Raw genomic sequence first — 15,227 nt, 5'->3', positions numbered from 1 at the left:
AATATGGAGGAGGTGATAGGACGGGGGGAGGGGGGGGGGGGGGACTGTTGGGTGGAGTGTGTGGGGAGAGTAGGTTACCGTAGGTTGAGGCTGGGATAATTTCCAGAGCAGAGAATGGGTTGTAAGGGTAACTCCCATCTGTGCACGAGGCTGGGATAATTTCCAGAACAGAGAATGGGTTGTAAGGATAACTCCCATCTGTGCAGTTCAGAAAATCTGTCGGTGGCTCGGGTAGTGAAGCAGCCATTGAAATCGAGCATGTTCCATTTAGCCGTATATTGTGCTACAGTGTGGTCTACTTTGCTCTTGGCCACTAAACTCTGCTGGAGTGGGCCCATCCCAGAAGTCCAACACAACCTCTAATCCCTGCTTAATGCCTTAGGACTTTCCCAGAATCTTGAATCCATTTTCCTCCTCACCCCTGTGGCACTATGCACACCCACCTTCTACGTGCTCCCCAAAATCCAACCATCCTGGGCACCCTATAGTTGCTGGTTATTGTGCCCCTACTGAAAGAATGTTGGCCCTCATTGACCAATACCTCCAACGAGTTGCCCGTAATCTTGCTTCTCACCTCAAAGGTACCAATCACTTCTGTTCTTCACCATCTCCAGCCCTTTACCTCCTGGATCTCCACTCGTCACTGTAGACACCCTTCCCTATAGAACAATATCCCCTGTGCCCGTGGTCTTGTCACAATTGAGCACTACCTTTCCCAATGTCCTTCAGACTCCAAACCCACTACCTCATCCCTCATACACCTTACTAACTGTATCCTAACACACAATTACTTCTCGTTTGATGGGAACGCATACAAACAAATCTGTGACACGGCCACGGGTACCTCCACAACATCCTCCTGTCATCCTGTCTACTGGCCTCCTAACGGAGACCTACCTAGCCTTCAGTCTGGTTCAGGCTCATTGACAATATCTTCACGATCTGATTCAGGCCCGAGACACTGTACACTCACTCGTTCACAACCTGGACACCTTCTCACCCATCCACCTCACCTGGTTCTCCTGAAACCAGTGTGCTACCTTCCTGGACATTGATCTCCTCCTCTCTGATGGCTCCATCCACACCTCTGTCCACATAAAACCCACAAACAACCAACAGTACCTGCATTCCACACCAAAAGATCCCTCCCATACAGCCTGGCCACCCGATGAGGACATAGCTGCAGTGACCGGAGCTCCCTCATCCACTGTGCTGAAGGAGCTCCCCTGTCTAATATGCTGAAGGGATCCACAGACAGGCACTATCTCTCAGATGTAGTCCACAAGAATGCCCCATCACCATACACTCCCAATCCTCATACCACCACCAAGAATCATCTAGAGTGGAGTGCCTCCTTTGTTACCCAGTACCACCTCAGAGTGGAACAACTGAACCACATCCTTTGTCGAGGCTTTGGCTATCGTCGTGCCCTGAAATTAGCTCACCTGACCCGACATCCTTCCCACCCCTCCTAAAATGGAGTTCTGTCGGCCACCCGACCTCCACGACATCCTCGTCCGTCCCTATACAACTCCCAGTCCCGACCCTTTGCCACGGGGGTCGTATTTCTGTGGAAGACCTGTGTGCAATACTTGCCCGATCCACCCTCTCGATACTTCCTATTCCAGTCCTATCACAGACTTACCCCACCCCATCGGAGGGTGGCCACGCACCTGTGAAAACGACCGAGTCGTATACCTACTCAACTACATCATTGCACAGCTTTTTATATTGGCATGACTACCAAACAGCTGTCCACCAGGATGAAAGGCCACTGCCAAACTTTGACCGAGACCGGAGTAGATCACCCTATGGCAAAACACATAGCTGAACATAAAATGCTAGATTTCAGAGGCTGTGTCACTACCCGAGCCATCTGGATCCTTCATTCCATCACTAGCTCTTCTGAGCTCCGCAGGTGGGAGTTAATCCTACAGAACATTGTCTGCTCCCAGAATTATCCTGTCCTCAACCTATGGTAACCTACTGACCCCATACCTCCCACCCAATCATTTCCAACCCCTCTGCCTTCCAGTCCAAGTTGCTGGAGATGAATGTCATATGTACGTGAACTATGCTTGCTTGTGTAGGTGAATAGTGTGTGCTTATATTGTCGATATTCCAACCTGTAACTTCCATTGTTTGACTGTAATAGTTGTTATGTTTTTATTTGGTGTTTACAATATATAATTTGTAAATGATAACTGTTGAAAACATACCACAGTGGTGTAGGGGAAGTGCCTGATACAGAACACTAGTGGTCCGTCAAGCTGAGAGACAGCCTCAAAGCCATCTAAGCTACACATCACATGCACTATGTGTGACATTTTCAATATTCCTTCTCACTCTCCTGTAAGCCACAAACTTAGTCGCTACTTCATTATCATTATCACTTTAAATTTTTATGTGAGGGTAATGGCAGAAAAAACTTTTGTTAACATGATGCAAAAAAACTAATTACATTTACTATTCAGTCTAAATTTACACCTTACAAACACATTAGTTTAATAGTAAGAAGGTCACACAAGTGAAACAGTATAATTGTTAATTTAACGCTGTTACAGTTCCCAATATTTTGAGATAAAATTCAATCAAATGTCAGTTTTACATTTTGTAAGTGCAAGAACAAAAGATTTTTAATATTCGAGGATGGTTTTAGCAAGAAAAAGAAATGAACTTACGTGGCACACGTGGACTTTCTGTACAGGGCTTTTGTAGGGCAGCTTGTGGCTGTTGCCGGTTTGGTAGACCACAAGTGTCATGAACCAATTTGTTCATCCTGACATCACCGACACCATTGTGGTATGTTGTAAATGATTATCATTTATATCTTTGTGTATAAATGATTTACTGTGATCATTGCTTCTTGCAAAATTTGATGATTATAGGTCAATGAGAAGTACCCTATACATTTTGAAGAGTGAGTTTGCAAGTGTCAAAACATTTGACATAAATAGCTGTATCTTTTGATTTCATTGACTTAGAAGCTTAAATTTTGTACACCACCAAGGGACCGTGTAGGCCTTAGATGACATAAATTTCAGTTTCTTATGTCTACCTTCTCCTGAGGAAAGGGGCTCTTAACAAGTGGACAGAAAGACAGTCAGTTTACAAATGACAAAACAAAATTTCATGTGTGATAGTTACAGAGTAATGATTTTCAAACTTTTTCTTTTACTCGTGCTGCGAAACCTTGTTTCTTGCCAAATTTCATGATTTCAGGTCAAAGGGAAGTACCCTATAGGTTTTGATGTGTGAGTTTTCAAGTATTAAAATGTGTGACATAAATGGCCGTATTTTTTGAGAGACAGACAGTAGGATAACAAATGACTTTTTTTTTTCTAACAATTTACACAGTTTTTGCTTCAATTATACTGTGGAACCTTGCTTCACGCCACATTTAGTGATTCTAAGTCAATGGAAAGTACCCTACAGGCTTTGATGAGTGAGTTTCCAATATGCGACATAAATGCTCTTATCTTTTGTTTGCATTGGCTTATAAGCTTCGATATTTTACATCACCAAGGGACTATAGAGCTTGGTATGTAGTTTCAATTTCAACTTGATACATGTTGAGGTTTACACTTGCTAACACGCTCTGTTCTGTGTTCACTAGATAGAGAAATGGTGAACATGAAGTACAGAATCACACAGAGCAAGACTACGCCAGGTCAGAAGCACTAGTTGTTGTCACGAGGCAGTCAGCTTAATATGAGGATCATACAGACAACCGACAAGAACTGCTCTTCCCAGTGCTTAAATCGGGCAAGTCGACCGTGAGATCCCGCCACGTGATGAGGCGATCGACTCGAGGGCGCAGCTTCTTTCCGGTGTTTGTCTCGTAGTGGCCACTCGCAGTGCCATTGGCAATGTAGGAAGTATGTATGGATCAATTTTGGACAGCTATAATAACTCCATCTCACTGTCCGAGTTAACAAAAACAATTATTGACAAAATTATTTAATTGGATGGATAAAAAATCTACTCACCAGGCAGTGCCAGAACACACACATAAAAGACAACTGTAACTGGCAAGCTTTTGGAGCCAGTGGCTCTTCTTCAGGCAGAAGGGTTGATGGGGAAGGAGGAGGGGTGGTCTTTCCTTCTTGTCCCTTACGGTAAGTCTCCCCTGACCTGCAGTTCTGGGTGACTTTCCAGAAATCTACCCTTTTCCTAGACCTCTCCAGTCCTTTTCCTTCATCCCTTCAACCCTTCTACCTGAAGGAGGAGCCACTGGCTCCAAAAGCTTTCTAATTACAACCGTCTCATATGTGTGTGTTCTGCCACCGCTTGGTGAGTAGATTTTTTTATGTATCCAATTAAATAATCACTATCCGAGTCAGTTACATCAATACATCTACGCAATCCTGAGAAAAATGGTTATTAACAGTCAGACAGACCGATAGACAGGCGGAAAATAATGCGATCCTATAAGGGTTCCATTTTTACTGACTGAGGTAAGGAGCACTAAAAAATTGGAATATCCAGTGAAGAATACTGCGTTTTGTCAAAAGATCATTTAGTCGTGATGCAGAGGCTCACAAATGTTCAGTGGCAGACGTTACGAGACAATATCGTGGAGAGGTTTAACTCCAAGAGTGTACACTTCCGAAAGAGTCAAGCAACAGGTTACTTCCTCCTGTCTACTTCTTGCAAAATGCCCGTGATGAGAAAATAAGAGAAATTGGAGCTCGTATGGAAGTTAACTAGATGTTGTTCTTCCTCCACACTGCCAACAAGTGCAACAGGGAAGTGAGGAAATGGTAGTTACACGAGAAGTGTCCTCTGCCACACACCATAAGGTGGCTTGTGGTGTACAGATGTAGATGTAGATGTAGACTGTCTGATCAGCTCAGTACCTGACACACAGTGCCAACAGTCACTAGCATTGAAGTACGCCTTTCTAATGGTGCTGCCCACTGTGGGAACTCAGAAGTCACTTCTTGCTCTCCTTGTCTGTGCACATGAAACAGCATTGGCTTAGTTGACGGAGGATATGGCATAACAAATGCCATGTAAAGCACACAGCAAAAATAACTGATGGTGTATGACTATATAATAGCTGTCTAGAAATTAACATTTTAATAAAATAATGGACTATTTAAAACAAACTTACAAGAGATTCTTAACACCATGCATTTGTATCACTTCTCTGCATAAACACCATTCAGATTTAAGCATTTATCATGTACATTAATGAGTTAACAAATTCTCTCTGTGTAAAATTTGGTCACCTGAGATTACAGTTAGCTTTTGGCATTATGTTAGAGTTCTCCTTTGGTGTCGAAGCTTTGGAACCCGAGGCACTTCTTTGTGTGTACAAAGATGGAAAAACCACTCAGAGATGAGTGTGGGCTGTAGAGTGCATATGCAAAAATGTTTCATTTCAACTTATGAGACAATGCTCTTGTATACTGGGTAGCATGTGGCAGAAAATTGTGTTCAGAAATAGGAGAATGGTAGACGTGAAACCGCGTCACTTGCTTCGAGTGGCTCTTCTCAATTTTCTTAATGTCTCACGTTAAGCTTCAGAACTGATTGTCCTTCTGTGGCCCAAAAATACAATTCCTTCAGTGTCACAAAAGAAAGACGGTACCAGTAATCTTCTGGCTGGCAGAGTTTTGACTGTGCATTGGTTTGTCAGGTAAGGCATTATGACCTCAGACCACAGACATTTGTTTTATCTCCAATCAACATAGCGAACATGTCTCCCATTACCACTCACAGTTTTTTACTTGTAAGGCATCTTCCTCCATGTTGTTAATGCAAAAGTTCATTGCCGACTACAGCCAGACGGCCACTTCCATCTTCATCGTGAATATTTGTCCGTCCCATCTGAAATGGACAATACCACTAGTGCACACTATCTTCTCTCTTCACATTTGATCAGCACAAAGCACAAATTTCATGACAAAAGTCAACAGCATTGAGATCTTTTCGCCTCAAAAATTCACAGTACAGAATTTCTTACTTATCAAGCGTTTCAGTTGCGATACTTGTTTTGAGTGACTGCTGCAGGGGACAAGAAGCATTGTGGCTTCCTCTCTGTAGTAGCTCTGACATTTATAAAGTCTGTGTCGCCTGGGATGGCACATCCACAGGTAGAGGTGGAGTAGAAAGGTGGAAAGGAAGCGTGGTGGTATGAGAACTGCACCTGCATGGCAGCAGAGAGCGGTCAGAGTCCACGTTGCTGAATTGCATTGCTGCAGATAACAGTCCGGCTCATTTGCCTACAGTACATTGTATTATATGTTTAAATCTATGAGGGGAATAATAAATAATAACCCTTAACCCAAAACATCTCTGAAATGTACGTAACTAGAAATATGTGGTCTCTCAGACCACTTAATATTTTATATCACATAACTCCACAAGAGTTGACAGAAATCAAATAAATTGTCAGTTAATTCATATGATAGTAAATTTAGTACTTTTCAGCCCATATAAACACTTTGTTGTTTAAATTATATAAAATAAACATGAAAGATCACAAGTACAAGGAGTCATTCAGTGTCAGATTTCATATGATTTTCACCATTGTTATACCAGACAATATATTCTTAAATATAAATAAAATATTGCACAAAACATAAAAAAGATAATAATCAACTGAACTGAAATATTAAATCACATCTCTTTTGCACAGTCGACACACATCTTTCTGCTGCATTCCAGGCAAACTGGGTGACCGCATTTGATGCACTCTTACACCATTTCCGCTTCTTAGATGCAGGGCGCTTCATACAAATCTTCCTTTTGTCCATTCTGTCACTTGGTATGCCTTTGCTTGATTGCTGAGTGTCTTCCAAAACGTTGTGGTTCATTTCCTTGATATTTCTAGGTAAATTTTGAATTTTCAGGCATCTTCTGATATGTGGCTCCATCAGCTCTATGGCCAGACTTTTGGTGAATTTGAGACAATTTAGTGTGGAGTTTCCTCTGTAGCACAAATACAAAACAAAACTGTTCATTCAACTGATGTTTACAAGTGTGTAAAAGACTGCCATTGGCCAGTGCCTTGTACGTCTGTTTGACGAATAATTGGAACATTTCATGTCGAGCAAATCTATTCCAAATTTCATTGCATTGTAGTAACAAATATTTTTCTGGCTTATTTTTTATGGTATCATTTTCAATGGAATAATGCATTGAAGATAAAAGAATTACTGCCTTGTTTCTCTTAGGAAAAAATGAAACCAGTGTTGTATTCTCAGAGAATCCATATAATGCTGACCCAACTGGCCCACTTTTATCAGCCAAAAACTCTTGGGGAGTTTTGCATTTGTTCTTTCTGACCGTTCCTATGTATGTTAGCCCTCTCTTTCTCAGCTCACGAATGAGTTCTATAGATGTAAACCAGTTGTCAGTGGTAATGTTTCTGTTACTTCCTTCTATTGGTTTGCAGAGACATAAAACAGCCTGAGTTGGTTTGGCAAGCTTTTTCTCTTCTTCTGTCAGGCCACATCCATCACTATCTTTCCATGAATATATGTAGGCATTGAAGAGGTAAGCGCTTCCAGAGCCTGCCAGGCACATAATTTTTATGCCGTATTTGGATGGTTTGCTAGGCATATAAATGTGGAAAGGACATTTTCTCCTGAATGGTACTAACATTTCTTCCACTGTAACATTGCCTTTTACACAGTATAATTGCTGAGAATTAACAATGAATTTCTCAAAAATGTTCGATATTGCAGCTGCGCAATCTGACTTCTTTCTTTCGTCTCTGGTAGTCGCGTTGTCAAGTCTCGGGCTGCTTAGAAGTATTTCAAAGTGCTTTGCCGACATTGTCACCACAAATATAGGACGACCAGTCAGATCCTTTTTGAAAAGAGACAACATATCTTCATAAGGCGATTTGAATATTGATGTCATCATTAGAAGGCTCTGTAATTGGATGGATTAGTTGTTTCCTGCAACTTTGCCCTTATTGTATTCAGTTTCACATTTGTATGTAAAACTATTTCATCTATCATGTCATCATCTAATAAATTCTCCCATATTTGAGATTTTGTAGGACTTTGTCCGAAACTTTGACCTTTGGCTGTTAGTCCAGGCATTCCTCCTTTCAGAATGTTGTGCTCTGGTGTTTTTCTCGTTCTAACAGGCTCAAAACATTCCCATTGGAAATTATTTTTACCATAAAAGTACTTTGTTTGCTGTGGGTAAAAGTGCGGAAGACCAGAGGCCTGCTGACACACAACGACCACGAGAACCACAGTCTGTGGGCCCCCAGGTCGCCCCGACCTTTTTCTGTTCCAGATCTTGCTGCAGCTGGCCCCTTTATGCCGCACAGCCCTCCTCGATCTCAAACGGAAAAGAAGAAGAAACGTAAGTCCCAGGACAAGAGGCCTCTGGTGTCACCAGAGGTCCCATCCCCATCTTCGCACCCCGATTCTGAGCTGTCGTTCACAGATTTCGCCCCCTCCTTTATCGGTGACGGGTGGTTACCTGGCTGCACGACTGGCTTTAGCCTGTTCGACCCCCATTTGAACCGTCGTTCTGTGGTTATCCGATGGAATTGTAATGGATATTACCGTCACCTTCTGGAGTTGAAATCCCTTATTTCGTGTTACTCTGCATCTTGCGTGGTTCTACAGGAATCTCATTTTACTGACGATCACTCACCGACCCTCTGTGGGTTCCGTGTTTTCTGTCAAAATGGGGTCGGCCCCCTGCAGGCCTCTGGTGGCGTTTGTACGTCGGTCCGTACGGACGTTGCTAGCACGTGGATTCCTCTTCAAATTACATTGGAAGTGGTTGCTGTTAGGGTCCACGTGGACTCTGAGGTCACAGTTTGCAATCTTTATCTCCCTCCTGACAGGACTCTTACACCTGCTGCCTTAACTGCCCTTCTTCAGCAATTTCCTCCTCCCTTCCTCTTTCTCGGGGACTTTAATGCTCATCGTAGCTTGTGGGGCAGTGCATTTCCATCTCGTCAGGGTCTTCTCGTAGACCAGTTTCTTGCAGACCACAAATTGTGCCTTCTTAATGATGGCTCCCCTACTCATTTCAGTGCCGGTCACGGTACCTTTTCTGCCATCGATCTTTCTCTTTCTTCTCCCTCCCTCCTCCCTTCATTACTCTGGTTGCCACATGACGATCTTTGTGACAGTGACCATTTCCCATCGATTCTCTCACTCCCTTCCCGCTCCCCTACGGACAGGTTACCTCGTCAGTCTCTACGCCGCGCCAATTGGCCTCTATATACTGCACAGGTCGTTTTTTCTCTCTCGGGTTGTATTGACGATGTCCTACGTGACACGTGTGACACGATTGTTCGCGCTGCTAGCCTTGCTGTACCGTGCTCATCTGGACCGTTTCGCTGCCGGCAAGTCGGGTGGTGGAATACGGCCATTGCCATTGCCACCTGTGATCGCCGTCGAGCTTTGCGACACTTTAAAAGGCACCCGTCATTGCAAACCTTATTACGTTTAAACACCTTTGTGCTAAAGCCCGTTCCTTAATCAAACAGGGCAAACGGGTGTGCTGGGAAAGCTTTGTTTCTTCCGTATGTCACAGGTATGGGCTACACTTGGCTGTCTCCGAGGTTACCGTCGGCAGTCTACCCTCCCGGGCCTTCACCTCCCGGATGGCCTCTGCACGGACCTGTCGATTCTCGCGGAACATCTTGCGACCCATTTTGCAGCAGCATCAGCCTCCTATCCTGCTACTTTCCTTCACCAGAAATAATGGGCCGAAGCTTCCACCTTATGTTTTACCCCTTGTCAGTCAGAATCTTACAACAAACCTTTTACCGAATGGGAACTTCTTTCCGCACTTTCCTCTTCTCGTGATACGGCCCCTGGCCCGGGCTCTGTTCGTAACCGACTGCTTCGACATCTCAGTGCTCCACAATGGCAACATCTTCTCCGGGTGTTTAACCGTATTTGGTTCCGGGGTGACTTCCCTTGTCAGTGGAGGGATAGCATCGTGGTTCCTGTCCTCGACCCTGGTAAGAACCCCCTGTTTGTCGAAAGCTATCGGCCAATTAGTCTGACAAATGTTGTTTGCAAGTTACTCGAACTGACGGTAGCCTGTCGGCTCAATCGGGTCCTCGAATCTCGGGATATATTGTCCCCTTACCAGTGTGGCTTCCGAGAGTGACGGTCTCCGATCGATCGTTTACTTCGCTCGGAATCTGCAGTTCGGCAGGCCTTTTCCCGGCACTGCCATTTGGTTGCAGTATTTTTTGACCTTTGCGAGGTCTATGACACGGCTTGGCACCATCACATCTTACTTACGCTTCACGAGTGGAGACTTCGGAGTCCACTCCCGATTTTTATCCGCCAGTTCCTGTTCCACTGGTCATTCGGGGTTTGGGTTGGTACTGTTTTTAGTACTCCACGGACCCGGTAGAATGGCATTCCACAGGGTTCCGTATGAGTGTACTTCTTTTCTTCATTGTTATAGATGGACTTGTGGCCTCTGTCAGTCCTTTGGTTACCCCTGCTCTGTATGTGGATTATATCTGCATTTGGGTTAGTTCCTCTTCGATGGCCTCTGCAGAGCAGCAGCTACAGGGAGCTATATGGCGTGCCTCTGCACGGACCCTCTCACACGGGTTTTAATTCTCTCCTTTAAAATCGCGGGTGGTCCACTTCTGCCGCCTTACTACGAACCACCCCGACCCGGAGCTCTATCTCGATGCGCGGCGATTATCTGTGGTCCCACAGTTTCGTTTCCTGGGTCTTCTTTTCGACAACAAGCTCACTTGGCTGCCTCACATTGGACTTCTGAAGGCAGGATTTTTCCATAAACTCTGTCCTTCGATTCCTTGCCCCCACCTCCTGGGGTGCAGACCACTCCATCCTTCTCCGCCTTTATTGGGCTTTGTGCTGTCTCGCTTGGACTGTGGTTGTCAAGTTGTATCTGTTTGGCCACCGGTGCCTTCTCTACTAGCCCTGTTGATAGTCTCCCGGTTGAAGCTGGGATCCCCCCCCCCCTCCCCCCTCTTTCTGTTCGGTGATCCCAGCTTCCGGTTTCTTATGCAATCGCTGTCCGTTCCTCTCTCACTCATCCTTCCTATTCTATCCTGTTCCCAGACCATGGACGTCACCCACCTGATTTCCACCCTCGGGCGGGTTTACCAGTTGGGGTCCGCCTTGCGTCTCTTCATCATAATTTTCAGCTTCCTTCTCTGTCCTGTCTCCAACGTTCCTTCCCCAACCCCCCCCACCCGGTTAGTTCCTCGGCCCCAAATTCAGACGGATCTCCACCGAGGTCCAAAAGATTTCATTCCCCCAATGGTGTCCCATTGTTTTTTTCGCATTCCGTTGTTTTTTTCCGACAAATTTTATGGGAGTTTCGAGATGCTGTTGTTTTTTACACTGATGGCTATAAATATGCTGATCATGTGGGATATGCCATCACGTCCTCTGTTGGCACAGAATATCATCTCCTGCCACCTAAGTGTGGAGTGTTTACTGCAGAATTGATGGCAATTTCCCAGGCCCTTACCTTTATTAAACAGTCTCAACTCAACTGAATTTTGCTATGTACGGACTCCACGAGTGGCCTTCTGGCTATTGACCAGTGTTTTTCCCGCCATCCCTCGGTCTCGGCCATCCGTGACCGTCTCACTGATCTTCACCGTGCTGCTTGTTCCGTTGACTTCCTTTGGGTCCCTGGCCATGTGGGTATCCCAGGTAATGAGCTTGCTGATCGTTTGGCTTGGGGAGCAGTCACTTATCCCCACCCCCCTCCCCTTCTCTGTAACCCCTCCTGCAGTGGATTTGTGGCCTCACATCAAATCCCACTTTGCACAATCACGGGCAAACTCTTGGGAGGCTACCTCCCTGTCCAATAAACTTCGTGCAATTAAGGTGACACCTGTCCCGTGGCGTTCTTCCTTCCGCCCCTCCGGAAAGGCCTCAACCACCCTGTATCGTCTCCACATCAGCCGTATCAGAAAGACCCACGGTTTTCTTTTGCGTAATGAGCCACCCCCAGTCTGTGGTTGTAGAGCCTTCCAATCAGAAGCCCATATTTTGGTGGAGTGCCCCCTTCTTTTGACTCTGCGTACTAAGTACAGACTTCCCCCACTTTACCTTTAATGTTGGCTGACAATTCCCAGATGGTTGAACTGGTTCTCAGTTTCCTCCGTGAAAGTGGTTTTTATTCTCAGATTTAAGATTTTTAATCTCACTCTGGTGTTGGCGCAGGCCGGTGAGGGTTGGGGTGTCTCCCACTGTAAGCTGTGTTTGGAGATTCCTGACTCCTCTCCGTGGCCAAGATCCTCTCTTTCCCTTTTACTCTGTTTTTTATCACTTTTTATAATTGGTTAGTCTCCTTTTACAATACACACTTCTACATTCTAGTGGTTTAAATAGCAGGTGGTCTTGCCTCTGCTGCATCAGAGGTGGGATATTTCCTGCCTCTAGCATAGCCTTGGGGTTGCCCACTTGCTGACTTCCGTCATTTGGTTTTTACCATTGACAACACAACTGCACTTTTACGTTTTTTAGCCTTTTACCTTTTATCGTTCTGACTTTTCTGAGATGTCAAACTGTCTGAATGGATCACATTTGAAACAAGGGACTGATGACTTTGTTCTGTTTGGTCCCTTAAACCCCAATCAACCAACCAACCAAGTTCAGTACTTTTATGAAATTTGAATGGAGCAGGTAGAAAAGTTTCAGAAATCAGTGTGCAATTCTCTTGCCTCTGTGCAAAAGTCATGACAATTAAATTGTAAAAAGTGGACATTTACAGAGGGAGAGGGAATATATATCATAACAGTTCGAGGTACTCTGGTCCCACTTTACTTGCTGTCTCAGACAATTTAAGTTTGTATCCCTTTTTTTTTACTTCAATGTGGAAGGAATGAAACTCTGTGTCAATACAGAGAGTAATTGATAACTGAAGAGAGAAGAGAATGGTTTCATTACACAGTTGTACGTAATTATATTAGTAGCATCAAGACGACATATTTCTGTTGCAGACTCTGACGGCTATGAATTCTTCATTGTCTCCCTGGACAACAAACAGTGGCATTTTGAAGCCAGCAACTCAGAGGAAAGGGATGAGTGGGTTATGGCCATTGAACAGCAAATCCTCAACTCACTGCAAGTAAGTAGCATCCAGTTATTTATCAAGAATCCAGTCTCTGCTTTATAAAGATATGCCTCACATGTATGTAACTTTAGGATGACAGTACTGCATGGCTACTTTACTTACATTCCTGCTAAGTCAAATGTTTTCCATCATATCACTAAAATCAGATAATATTATTATTATAACAACAACTCTTTTATAACCAGTTTATTCATTACAGTATTTTAATATTTCTAAATATTCATCGTTGCCACCAATGAAAGCTTCCACTTAGAAAGACAGAAGAAGTAGAGTCATTAGTTGTCAAATATTGATCAAGTGACAGAGCAGAGAAGAAATTCAATTTTGTGTCTAAATTCAAAGCTACTGGGGAACAGATTCTTTCTCTTTGAAAAATGTTTGCTTATATTCTGTCCTATTCAACAGCAACTGGTTCTGAATATGCCAAAAATGTCAAGTAATACAGTATACAAACACATTTAAAATTCAGTTTGTTTTGATATGTCATGCAGTTGTCAAGATTGCTCTCCAGTTTACATAAAACTTTCACTGCGTATTTTTTCATTGCTACTAAGACACAGCAAAGGAAAGATGTTCTGCTTAATTTTCAGCGAAGCTTAGTAAAAAAAAAATATTACGTACCACCCAGCATCACACTTTTTACTTGCACAACTTTTCTATTTCAATGAATAGTATTCTTTATGCAATAAAATCTTCACGGGTTTTACCACAAGATGGAATGCGTTCTCATTGAAATCTCATGCATCAAGGAACCCGTGAAGATTTTATTGTATTGATACACTGTGGAAACTAGATGCCGTATATTTTTGAATGTTGAAATAACTGCTGGTAAGTAATTTTTTTAAGTGAAAATTTCATCTTAAGTGCAGGAAGAGTTTTGGGTATAATTGTGGATAAACATCTGCCACAGAAAGAGTATGGAAATCGTATTTGTAAGAAAGACAGTACAAATATGTAATTTTTTGAAATAGGTCTAAGCCTTCACAAAACACGATAGCTCGAGATAAATATATTTCCGATCGATAAATCCGCATCTTCAGTACGGTATTGAGATACGTGGTAGAGCACCGGCAGGCTTTTTAGACTACAAGGAAAGACAGTAAGATTTGTAGCTAAGGCAAATAAAAGAATGTAAAATACTTACCCCCTAGTTTGTGTACATTCTGCAGGCAATCATGTTTCTGAAGCTAAATTGAAAACACATTGTAAAGAACAGTAATGTACATAAAAGCAACACATGGGAAAGGAAATACTTTATAGAATTATAAGTAATAAAAAAAGCAGTAAATTACAGTCCACACACAATAGGGATAATTTTTTACAATAGACTGTAATCTCACTTTAATATGGCCAATTTAAATACCTTACAAAATAAACTGAAGTACCTATTAACAGAGAAATACTGTTATTGAATAAATGATTTCAAATTGTTGTGTCTCCTTGTAAAATTGTTAGTTTATGTAGTCACAAACTTAGTTTTGTAAAAGAAAACAGATATTTTTTTATTCTTGACTCTTTATATCAATTTATGTATTTACTGTTCACTAGCACGAGAAATAAAATTAGTACAAACCTTGTATCTCAGGATTATGTAAACTGAAGCTGTCACAAATTGAAAAACTGATCATTATATGCATAGCGTATAAATAAATAAAAGAAAAATAAAAAGTTAAAACAGTATTGGGCTGTAGTTTTTCTAGTGTGATCGTCTGCATTTGTTGCCAGATGCGGCAAATTTTGTAACTATTGCCAGCCTTTTAGACTCTGTTCCTCATGTTTGTCACAAATAAAACCACGTTTTACTTTGAATAACCAAAAATAATGTATCTGTCATTTCAATATTTCCAGGCCAACGAGAGCCTCAAGACGAAATTCTACGGTGCTGACGCAGCATCGCTGGAGGCGATCAGGACGAGGGTTCCCGGCAACTCGCACTGCGTGGACTGCGATTACCCCAGTGAGTGGCAACTGCAGCGAGGGGGGTGCCTCAGTTGCTGAGAGTGACACACACTGATCTAGTATGCAGTACCTTGCCCGTGAGCTCTGTTGTCACGCTTACAGTTCAGACAGACCCAGGCACACAGTATCAGGTGTCTCTAGTTTGCTGCTTGTATTTGCCTGTTGCCAAACTCAGTTTATTAGTAAGTTAT

The 15,227-nt window shown here is 43.2% G+C and overlaps 1 protein-coding gene across 1 annotated transcript in view; it reads left to right on the top strand.

The window, feature by feature from the left end:
• The window catches only part of LOC126428340 (centaurin-gamma-1A), a 334,010-nt gene that overhangs the window by 278,983 nt on the left and 39,800 nt on the right, over nucleotides 1-15,227 (top strand). Inside the window, exons 13-14 of the mRNA XM_050090273.1 lie at nucleotides 12,944-13,071; nucleotides 14,926-15,034. Of these exons, the coding sequence (XP_049946230.1) occupies nucleotides 12,944-13,071; nucleotides 14,926-15,034 (237 nt within the window). The remainder of the gene's footprint in view (nucleotides 1-12,943; nucleotides 13,072-14,925; nucleotides 15,035-15,227) is intronic.

Source organism: Schistocerca serialis, chromosome 12 (assembly GCF_023864345.2).
Source record: "Schistocerca serialis cubense isolate TAMUIC-IGC-003099 chromosome 12, iqSchSeri2.2, whole genome shotgun sequence".
Lineage (NCBI taxonomy): Eukaryota > Metazoa > Arthropoda > Insecta > Orthoptera > Acrididae > Schistocerca > Schistocerca serialis.
The sequence above is the reverse complement of the archived record's forward strand: the minus strand, read 5'-3'. Positions and strand labels throughout refer to the sequence as shown.